Here is a 12,365-nt window from a genome sequence, read left to right on the forward strand (position 1 = left end):
GTTTACAAGGCTGGAAATCTTTATGGGAGCAGAAAGCTCATCTTTCTCCTGCAAAACAACTGGTAGTTTCGAACTGCTGACCTTGAGGTTAGCAGCCCACATTACTACTAATAGCCAACACAGAACTAATAGCCAACATTATTCTCAACAGAAAAATACTGAGAGCATTCCCCTTGAGAACAGGAATGAAAGGATACCCTTTCTTACTACACGTATTCAATATTGTACTAAAGTTCTAGCTACAACAATAAGGGAAGAAATGAAAATAAAGGGTACCCAAATTGGAAAGGAAGAAGAAAACTAACCTTATTTGCAGGTGACATGATTCTCTACCTAGGAAATTTCAGAAATGTATTAGAACTAACAGAAGGATTCAAGAAAATGGCAAGGTACAAGATCAACACATAAAAATCATTTGTCCTTTGCCCATTAATAAAGGTAGTCCTGGTGTGGCACTTGTAGGATCAGCACTGGCTTGCTACCCACAAGGTTGGTGGTTCAAACCCACCAGCCACTCCTTGGAAACCGTGTACAAGGTCGCTGTGAGTCAGAACTGACTCGAAGGCACTTACACCACCACTACAATAATAAGGTGGAGGTTGAAAAAGAAATCACGAAATTAATATCATTTACAATAGCTCCCCAAAGGGTAAAATGTAGAGATTAAACTTAACCAGGCATGTGAAAGAATTATACAAGGAAAACTAGAAACCATCACAGCAAGAAACTAAAAGAGATCTATATAACTGGAAAAATACTGTGTTCATAGATTGGAAAGCTTAACATTGTGAAAATGTCAATTCTTCCAAAAGCAATCTATAGATATGAAGCAATCCTGCTCCAAAGCCCAACAGCATTTTTAATGAAATGGAAAAACTCACTTCCAATTTTATATAGAAAGGATTGTTGTTGTTGAGTGCCATTAAGTCAATCCCAACACATAGCAACCCTGTATAGGGTTTCTGAGGAGCAGCTGGTGAGCTTGAACCACCGACCTTGTGGTTCAAGCTGACTTTGCAGTCCAGCACATTAACACACAGTGTCACATACCCCAAATATCTCAAGAAATATTGAAGAAGAATAAAACAGGAGGCTCTCGCTTTCCAATCTCAAAACTTATTACACAGCCACAGTCATCAAAACAGCCTGATGCTGGTACAATGATACACATATACAGCAATGGAATGTAATTGAGAATACAGAAATAAATCTATCCAACTATGGGTAACTGATCTTTGACAAAGGGCTAGAGTTTATTCAATGGGGAAGAAATCATCTGTTTAACAAATGTGCTGGAAAAAGTGCTTATCTATATGCAAAAAAATGAATCTGGATCCATATCTCACACCATTAGAAACAATTAAAAATGAATCAAAACCTAAATATTACAGCTAACGCTATAAAATTCCTGGAAGAAAATATATGGACAAAACTGTGAAACCTAACTTTCTTCACAAATGGATTATCAAGCAAAACTGTAAATGCAAAAACAACAGAACACAAATTAGATAACTGAGACCTCCTAAAAAATCAAATACTTATGTTCATCAAAAGATTTTACCAATAAATTTTTAAAAAGAACCTACAGACTTGGAAAAAAATCTTTGGCAATAACATACTGGATAAGAGTCTAAACTCTAAAATATATAGAAAACTTCAACAACTCAACAACAAAAAGACATACAATCCAATCAAAAAATGGGCAAAGGACACGAGCAGACATTCCACCAAATAAGACATTCAACTGACCAACAAATACATAAAAAGATATTCATGACATTATCGATTTGAAATGTAATTTAAAACTACAATGAGACATCATCTCATCCCTGCAAAAACATCACTGATCAAAAAAGCAGAAAACAAATGTCAGTGAGGTATTGGGGACATTGGAACTCTAATATTCATATATTGCTAGTACAGAATGGCACTTCCTCAAAAAAGAAAAAAAAAAATGCCTTATGATCCAGCAATCCTGCTCACATCTTATAAAAAGTCCCACTTTTATAACCAGTGGATCATAGGTATACACACAGAAAGCAATGTTCTTTAATGGTTACCAGGGATGGGAAAGGAAAAGATAGATGTTAACTTCATATATGTGTTTCATAAAGACAGTGTTTCACATCCTAGTTTGAAGAATACTGCCTGGGTCTTAAAAGCTTTTGAGTGCCCATCTAAGTTGCATCTACTAGTCTCTTCCTGTCTTTAACAAAAAAGAATAAAAGAAACCAAAGTCTCAAAGAAGAAACTAGTCTGTAAGTGTAAAAGCCCACATGAACCACTGCCTCATCAAGCCTGAGACCAGAAGAACTAGATGGTTCTCGATGTCTGCCACTACCAACCATTCTGACTGGGGACACAATAGAAGGGACCAGATTGAAAGGCAGAAAAATGCAGAAGAAAACTCAAATTATCTATATATATATATAAAAAAAAAAAAGGCTAGACTTACTGTACCAACAGAGATTATAGGAACCCCTAAGACTATGACCCTAAAATAACCTTTAAGCTTAGAACTAGCGCCACTCCCAGTGGTCACCTTTCAGTCACATAATAGATTATAACTTAAACATTATCACCCATAACTTCTGAGGTGAAAAATATGGCCTTAGTGATAGAAACAATGCTAGAGATCTCAAGATAAGAATTTTGCAAGACCAATTCATTGCAAATTCATTGCAGATCCCTTTTTTAACATAAATAAATAACAGTGTACATGTATACTTGAATAGATGGAATGCACAGGAATCAAACTGACTACATTTGTGTGACGAAACAATGACTTGTTATCATAAGTCAAGACAAGGCCAGGGACCAACTGTGGAACAGACCATCAATTGCTCATATGCAAATTCAGATTGAAGTTGAAGAAAATTAAAACAAGTTTAATTAAAATTAAATATTACAAAATTAAAACAAGAAAATTAAAAGAACACTGAGCATTTATTAAGCTGAAAGAACTGAAAAAATTTCAAGCGTCAACTTGTGATATTGAAGGATTCTATGGGAAAGGAGCTCTGGTAGCTTAGTGCTTAGGTATCGGGCTGTGAACGTCAAGGTCAGCAGTTCAAAATTACCAGCTGTTCCTTGGGAGAAAGATAATGCTTTCTGCTCCTGTAAAGATTTACAGCCTTGGAAACCCTGTACAGGGTCGTTATGAGTCGGAACTGAGTCCACGGCACATAATAACAACAACAACAGATAGGAATCCTGGTGTGGCGCTGTGGGTTAATGCTCCAGACTGCAAAGCCGTTTGAACTGCAAGGTCGGTGGTCCAAGCTCACCAGCTGCTCCTCGGAAACCCTATACAGGATTGCTATGGGTCGGAACCAACTCTACGGCACTTCACAACATGGGCAAAATATTTAATGATCCAGAAAGCATCAAAAAAAAGATGGAAGAAATACATACACAGAGTCACTGTACCAAAAAGAAATGATCAATGTTGAACTATTTCAAGAGGTAGCATATGATCAAGAACTGATGGTAATGAAGGAAAAAGCCCAAGCTGTACCGAAAGCACTGGAGAAAACCAAGGCTCCAGGAATTGATGGACTACAAATGGAAACGTTTCACACAAACTGAGGCAGTACTTGGGTCACTCACTCATCTATGTCAAAAGTTTGAAAGACAGCTACCTGGCCAATTGATTGGAAAAAAACCACATTTATGCCCATTCCAAAGAAAGGTGACCCAAAAGGATGTGGAAATTATCTAACAATATCATTAACATCACATGTGAGTAAAATATTGGTGAAGATAATATTTAAAAGACTGCCGCAGTACATTGACAGGAAGCTGTCAGAAATTCAAGCCAGATTCAGAAGAGGACATGGAACTAGGGATATCATTGCTGACATTATATGAATATTGACTGAAAACACACAATACCAGAAAAAATGTTTACTTGTGCTTTATTGGCTATGCAAAGACATTTGACTATGGGGATCATAATAAACTATAGATAACATTGAAAAGAATGAGTATTCTAGAACACCTAATTGTGCTCATGACAAATATGTACAGATACCAAGAGGCTTGTTTGAACAGAACAAGGGGATACTAGATTGTTTTAAATCAGGAAAGGTGTGCACCAGAGTTGTATCTTTTCAGCAATCTTATTCAATCTGTATGCTGAACAAATAATCCAAGAAACTGGATTATATGAAGAAGAACATGGCATCAGGATTGAAGGTAGACTCATTAACAACCTGTGTGTGACATGCAGATGACATCACTTTGCTTTCTGAAAGAGAAGAGGACTTGAAATACTAGAGTGTTGACTACAGTCTTCAGTCTGGATCGCACCTCAATGCAAAGAAAATGGAAAGCCTTGCAAATGATAACATCATAATAAATGGAAAAAAGATTGAAGTTGTCAAAGACTTCATTTTGCTTGGCTCCACAATCAATACTCATGGAAGTAGCAATCAAGAAATCAAAAGACATTGGGCGCATCTGCTGCACAAGACCTCTTTAAAGTGTTAAAGAACAGAAATTCAGTTTGAGGGCTAAAGTGCTCCTAACCCAAGTCATAGTATTTTTGATCACTTAATGCATGTGAAAGTTGGACTAAGAAGGACAATAGAAGAATCAATGCATTTGAATTGTGATGTTGGTGAAGAATATTGAATATACCACGGACTGCCAGAAGAACAACCAAATCTGTCTTAGAAAAAGTAGTGCTGGATTTTTTCCTCTCTCATACTTTGGATATATCAGGAAAGACCAGTCACTAGAAGAGGACATGATGCTTCATAAAGTGGAGGTGACGCCAGTGAACAGGAGAAAGATCCTTAGTGAGATGGACTTACACAGTAGCAGCAACAATGGACTAAACCAACAAAGACTGAGGATGGCACATTTATGGTAATCAAGCGATCAGCACACTGAACAGTTAAAAGTTCAAATGGCAAACTAAGACCAAATGTTTCGGTGTGGTAAACCATATTAAGGAGTCTATGCACAATCCTTAAAGCAATGAGAAACATTGAAGGTTTTCCGCAAATGGACTAAATGAGATTTGCTTTGGAGGAAGCCACTCTGGCTAAGAGGTTGGTTAAAAGTCTTTTGGGGGAATTCCAACGCAGGCGGTGCTGGCCAGATCTTGGGTAATAGCAGCACCATAAGAGGGGTGAAGGTGAGGGAGGGGCCTTGGACTCTTGACAGCTTTATTTTGAGGAACTCATTAGAAGAGGCTGAGTAGGCATTTAGTTATTAAGATCTAAAGCTCAGGAGAGAGATCTAAGTTGGAAATGATTTGGGGAGGATCCTTTGTATTATTTTCCATCTCTGAATGAAAAGACAGCATAAAATGTTTTATTTCACTCATTTCTAAACACACATGAATTAAATCTACAAAGCTTCCTTGACTGACGGTCCATGTACATGGAAGTAAATAAGATTTGGCTCCAGTTAGTAATTACCACTGGCACCTCTTCCCTTCATCTCCTGAGACAGTGCAGTTGTAAACATCAATCTAGACAGTACACTCTTAACCAAAAACAAAAACAAAAAAGTTCACTTTTCCCCTCTGGGAAAAGAGGTTAAATTGTCTTGCCTTTCCCTCTATTGCAGGTGTGCTGCATGGCTTGCCAAGCCTCCTCATCTTCTCTATCTGTAGGAAACAAGCATGATCCTATCTGTGCTGTGTGTAATCAAAGTATTCTCAACCTTGAAAAACAGACTGGTGCTTAATGAGCTAATGTAGACACTTCTGTCATCACTGCCTTGATCTATGCCTTTTATTTGAAAGCACAATGCCACAAATGGTACAGATAGTAGAGTTTGGCTACCCTTGTGAATTTCACACTGTTTTACTAGATCTACTTAAAGCCCCCCCCTTAAACTGCTCACACTGTAATTTATGTTTACTCAGCAGACATGTCTTCTGGAGTAATCCACTGTAGGCTGTGGAGTAGTGAGAAATGGCTGTTTTGTGATATGTGTGCTTGCTGCAGGTTATGTAGCTGGGTTTGATCATTCTCCAGCAGCCGCTGACTGTTTTCCCCATGAAGTCTGTGAGTTTAAATACAGATCAAGGCATCGTGTGTATTTCAGGTCTGAATTACGGAATTATTAAGCTTATATTTTTTAATTTACTTAAGTTTTAATGCATTTCTAAATTTGATCTACAAAGAGATAGTTTACTTAATTTTTTAAAGAAACCACACTACTAGAGAAAAACAAATTTACCAGAGAGAGATGCTAGAACAAGCGAGTCTTCTGAGTTTTGCATAGGTATCCTTCGATTGTTGACTTAGAAGTTTTGCAAAAGTATCCCTCATTCATATAATGTTTTCTTTTTACTGCTTAGCACCTACTAAAATGTTTGAGGAACTTCCAGCCAGTTTTCTTAAGTGGTATGTATGAGTCTGTTCAATGTTGGAAGTATTTTTAACCCACTCATGTTACATAAGTTCTTTCCCATTGTAACAATTATAAACATTCAAATTTTAGAGATTTTGTGAAGACATTAAGAATTTAAAATAAAAACAAGTATACATCAATGTTTGCCATTCTCATTCAACTACATTGACAAGATGTAACGTCACTGAGGCCTAATCATTTCTTTTATTCATGGTATATTGCTTGTTGTTCTATGACTCAGAAACCTGTATGGGGTTTCCCAGAGCCACTGGTGGGTTTGAACTGTCAACCTTGCGGTTCCTAGTCCAGTGCTTATCGTATAGCGTCACATCAGGCTTGTTGATAAGTTTTGTGTTACCTTCTGAAGACTACTGAATTATGCTTTGATCTCATATTAGTCGATCCTTTCATCTCGTAACTTCAGTAACCAATTCTCTCAGTCACCAAGACTGGAGCATGGAGAGGGAGAAAACCCACACATGTCAAGCAAACCTGCTAATAACCAGAAAACTCATTCTAAAGGAAGTACTTCCTAATACCTTTTTTAATGCTTTAGTTGCTACAGAAAAATGGAGAGATTTAGGGCTAGAACTCTTTTTGTTCCCCCTCCTTTCTGCTGGAAGTAAAATGTACAGTAAAATAGGCAATTTGGTAGTATTGCTTGCAGTATTCATGTGACCTTATTTAACGTATTGTTACACATGCCATGCCCTCCTCTCTTTCAGACACACACACAAGCATGCAGACAGTACAAGTGTCTGACACATAATGAGTGTTCTGTGTATGGTAATGATCGTTCTGAATGACAACTTGGACACACTTTCAGAGACTACACAGGACTCCCAGTTTCTCTTATATGCACTTGGAGTCCAGGGGCAGAGCGTGTGCTGTACTGGACAGAATGAGTCTGAACACAGACACACAGAACACAGCTTGGCCCTGATATGTACATCCCTTTGGTGATTATGAGTTGAGCTCACTTACATGACTTTGTTCTGTTCCATTTCTATTTTGTATCTGTGAAGAGTCAAGAGATGGGAAGACAGGAGATTGCATTATTAAATAGGAGATCTTCCTTTACAGCATCTCTCACTCAGCTTGGGGCCATAACACAGAAATGTGTTTGTATGATGAGATGGCTTACCAGGAATGTGAAAAGAGATTTACAGAATCAGTTGTTGAATTCAGATAATAAAGTCTCTATGATCAGTATAAAAGCCTTAAAAAAAAAAAAAAAAAATTAGATGTGTCTGCTTTGGGCATCTGGTCAGAATGAGCCTTTTAAGGGATTTCAGTCTCTTCACCTCTGCCCCTACTTAGGAGTGAGAAATGTAAGGAATTTATTGGCATGCCTCTGAAGTGCAGACACTCTGTACACACACTTATATGCCCTAACACCATACAGATAGAAAGGATGAGAAGGAGGTGAAGTCTGCTGTCAGTTGATTTATCATTCGTGAACCAAAATATGCAAACAAAGTCTCTAAGGTTGGTTTTGTATGACTTAGGAATTCTGGGGAACTGTGTTTCTTATCATGCCACCCATATAAAGCAACAAAGCGAACAAATTTGTCTAATATTCATAAAGATATTTTGGGGGATGCAGAAAACTAAAGAATTCATACTTAACTTGAGCAGTGAATTTCATTTGGATGAGTCCCTGTTGTAGGATTTTCTTTGATTTTTATATGCTTAGAGTCCTGATGTGATGCTGTAGGATAAGCAGTGGACTGCTAACTACAAGGTCAGCAGTTCAAACGCACCAGCTTCTCCTTGAAAACCGTATACAAGGTCGCTATGGGTCAGCACTCAATGGCCACAATTCAATCAGATGCTTTGAAACATGGCAACCATCCCTTTAACACCCTGGTTATATAGCCTATTAGATTTTGTCCTTTAAGTTTTGTAAAATTGGAGTGTCTTGTGTCAAAGGGCTATTCGCCTTATTATATGCTGTTGTTTAGTGCCATTGAGTCAGTTCCAACTCATAGCAACCCTGTACTGGGTTTCCAAGGAGTGGCTGGTGAGTTTGAACCAACCTTGTGGTTCAAACTGACCTTGCGGTCTAGTGCTATAAGCCACAGCACCACCAGGACAAACAATTTATCTTTGGTAGTGATTTCTTCTAAGATAAGCTCATAACAGGCAAATTATTTACAGGACTCTGAGTCCTGATGTGGCACTGCGGGTTAATGCACTGAACTGCAAGGTTCGTGGTTCAAACTCACCAATGCTTCTTGGAAACCCAATACAGGGTCTCTATGGGTCAGAACTTACTTGACGGCACATAACAACAACAGAGTATTATTTTTGCCACTACCTATGAGTCTATAAATATTTCAAAGTAAGTTTTGAAATATTTGTTTTTCAAGGTAAGCTCACAAATAATCTCTAATTAGCTAACCGCTATGCCCCAAACTTCTGACAGCTATATCTCAAGGTAAACTGTTGGCCACAAGTGAAAAGATACATGAGGTAATATTTGTTAAGTGTTGTTGAGTCAGTTCCGACTCATAGTGACCCTGTATAGGGTTTCCGTGGAGCAGCTGGTGAGTTTGAACTGCTGGCCTTGTGGTTCAAACAGACCTTGAGGTTGAGTGCTTATCCTACAGCACCACACCTGGCCTCCAGAAGTAATGTTTTGTTGTTGTTACTAGCCATAGAGTCAGTTCCAACCCATAGAGACCCTGCATAGAGTTTCCAAGGAGCAGCTGGTGAGCTTGAACCGCCCACCTTGCAGTTCAAACCGTCTTTGCAGTCCAGCGCATTAACCTACAACAGGAATCTGAAGAAATGTTTAGAGCCACTCAGATGTATTAGCAATGTCCTCACTGTTTCTTGTTATTCTATGGTGTAAATATGCCCACCCCTACACCACCTTCATGATCATTAGTATGCTTGAATTCACTGGTGTGGCTTTTGTGTCAAGTCATCTCATTGAGGGTTTTCTTCATTTTATCTGACTGAGCGTCTACTTTGCCAAACATGATGTCCTTTTCTAGTGACTTGGTTTTTTGATGATGTGTTCAAAACAAGTGAGTTGAAGTTTCCACATTCTCACTACAAAGAATTCTGGTTGTATTTCTTCTAAGACTGATTTGTTTATTCATTTGGCAGTCCACAGGATAAGGGGGCTTTAAAAAGTTCTTGAGAAAATTCCATTTTGTTTTCATTCTAATTTTCCATAAACTTTTTGAATTCCTCCTGTATTTTCAAAATTCTTTACCAACATGGATCCTAACAATATTGTCACCAATATGGAGGAAAATGTATGCCCAACTTAAACGGCTGTCCCGTTATTTTCATATACGTTTAAGAAAAATGTAAACTCGGTGATATGAAATTATATCTTTTATTTCTCTAGTGATGCTCAGTTGTATTAATCACCACCCTCCAAATGTTGCAGGGTAATGTGCTGGACCACAAGGTCAGTTTGAACTGCAATATCGGCAGTTCAAACTCACCATCCACTCTTTGGAAACCCTTTACAGGGTCACTATGAGTCAGAACCAACTGTATGACACTTGACAACAGCAAACTGTACAGGTAGCATACAATCAGGCTCTGATTTTCCTGAAGTTTTCAGGATTTAATGATCCTACATAGTTAGTACATATTTAGTCTGATTCACCCACAGGTGCGCACCCTAGTGGTTATAACAGACCTAATTTCACGGAGTTAAGTTCAAGTCTAATGGAATAGATGACACAATGCTGACAGCTCTATGTGTGCTTTGGAGTGGAAACCTGGTTGTTGTTATTGATAAATACAGTAAAGTAGGTTCCAACTCATAGTAATCCTACATAGGGTTTCCAAGGAGTGACTGGTGGGTTTGAATTTCTGACCTTGTAGTTAATTAACAGTCTAGTACTTATTCTGCACCATCATACCAGGACTCCATAGGAGATACAGCAAAACATACAAATGTTCAACCTTGAGAGTTTTGTGTCATTTTGATTCCAGCTGTCTTACAAGCTTCTGGGAAGTACATTCAGAATCCATTTATAACCCACACATGAGACTGACTTACTCTTACATTCTATTCTCAGCTTGAGAACTTTAACATCTGTATTTTTATTTTTCAGCAGAGGTATTTTTACCTGACAGCTACAGCAATCTATAGATGAAAGAAATGTTTTCTTACTAATAGGGGCAGTGGTGATTCAGCGGTACAATTCTTGCCTTTGCAAAATAAAATCAAACCAAACCCATTGCCTTCAAGGTGATTCTGACTCATAGCGACCCTGGATAGGGTTTCCCAGACTATAGTCTTTACAGGAGGAGAAAGCGTCCTCTTTCTTCCCAGGAGTAGCTAATGGGTTTGAACTGCCAGCCTGTGGTTAGCAGTCTTGTGCTTATCCTATAGCGCCACTGGGGCTCAATTCCCGGCCCAGTATTTCTCATGCAAGCCACCACTCATCTGTTAGTGGAGGATAGCATGTTGTTATGATACTGCCCTGGTGTGGCGCTGTAGGTCAGTTTGACCTGCAAGGTCAACAGTTCAAACCCATCAGCTGCTCCTTGGAAACCCTGTACATACATATAATTGGAACTCACTCGACCACATTTAAGGACAACATGAAATGGAACAGGTTTCAAATTAAGATAAACAAGAAGGAAGGGTCTGGTAATCTCCCTATGAATATCAGCCAGTAAAAACCCTATGGATCACAATGGTTCAACCCCAACTGTTCCTGGAAATGGTGGCGGACCAGGCAGTGACTATGCATCTTGGGTTGACTCCTCAGCTGCTAGCAATAGCATCTTACTCAAAGAAAAAAATAGTTTGAATAAAGAAGTCCATAAGCTAGCCAGCCTTAAGAGCTCAGTTTGGAAAACAGCAATGACAGGAATGGATGTTGCTTTGTCGTTAACAGAACCAGCCTTCTACTTTGGCGATGTGGAGTACTCTGTGGAGGAGTGTGCGGGCTTTGTGGAGGTGCATGTGTGGAGGATGGGCACCGACCTCTCCAGGCCATCCAGTGTCACAGTGCGATCACAGAAGACAGACCCTCCCTCTGCAGATGGTGAGCATGGATCTACAGCAGCTCTTATCCCTTTCTCAAGACTCAGGATCATTCCACAACTTCCAATTTTCCATGTCATAAAGAACTGAAAAAGCTAAACTATTTCACTCTGATTAAAGAAATCTGTGTAGACCTATATAGTTTACTCACCCTACACTTTGCTGACTCCTTGTGTGGTGCTGTGGGCTAATGCGTCAGACTGCAAAGTCGTTTAAACTGCAAGGTTGGTGATTCAAGCTCACCAGCTGCTCCTTGGAAACCCTACACAGTGTCGCTATGGGTCAGAATTGACTCGATAGCACTTAACAACAACAACAAATAAAAGAAAAATAGCCAGTTGCATTAAGTCAACTCTGAATCATGGCGACCCCATGTATGTCTGAATAGGACTTTTAGCAGCTGAGTTTTCAGAAGTACATTACCAGACCTTTCTTCCAAGGGACCTCTAGGTAAATTTGAGCCTCTAACTTATCAGCTAGCAGCTGAGCATGTTAGCTGTTTGCACCACTAACCAGAGAAAAACACACCCAAAAAAGCTCATACGAAAATTGCACACAGAAACCAAAGTCATAAATGTGTACAAGAAAACTGTTCACACAAGAAAATGACCACATAGAAAAATTCTTTTTATAAAAGGTAGGGTTAAGGTTAGCATCCAAGTTAGTGTTAAGGCAGGGAGTGTGTTCAGGTTGGGGTTAGAATTAATTATTTTATGATACTGTAAATATGAGAATTTTTATATGTACATATTTCTCTGTATAGGAAGTTTTCCATGTGCACATTTTTCTAATGTGCATTTTTGACAGTTGGATTTTTTCTGTGTGCTATTTTTGGTGTAGCCTGCTCGATGTATTTTTTCATAGAATCTTTTGTACCACCCAAAGACACTATTTACTACTATAACCAACCAACCCACAGAGTTTCTGTTAATTCCAACAACCCTGTGGGACAGAGGCAAACGACTCC

General features: G+C 38.7%; 1 protein-coding gene across 1 annotated transcript in view; it reads left to right on the plus strand.

The window, feature by feature from the left end:
* The window catches only part of FREM2 (FRAS1 related extracellular matrix protein 2), a 288,153-nt gene that overhangs the window by 216,186 nt on the left and 59,602 nt on the right, over positions 1–12,365 (plus strand). Inside the window, exon 7 of the mRNA XM_006873709.1 lies at positions 11,250–11,399. Coding sequence (XP_006873771.1) covers positions 11,250–11,399 — 150 coding nt within the window. The remainder of the gene's footprint in view (positions 1–11,249; positions 11,400–12,365) is intronic.

The sequence above is a fragment of the Chrysochloris asiatica genome, unplaced genomic scaffold, assembly GCF_000296735.1.
Source record: "Chrysochloris asiatica unplaced genomic scaffold, ChrAsi1.0 scaffold00250, whole genome shotgun sequence".
Classification (NCBI taxonomy): Eukaryota; Metazoa; Chordata; class Mammalia; order Afrosoricida; family Chrysochloridae; genus Chrysochloris; species Chrysochloris asiatica.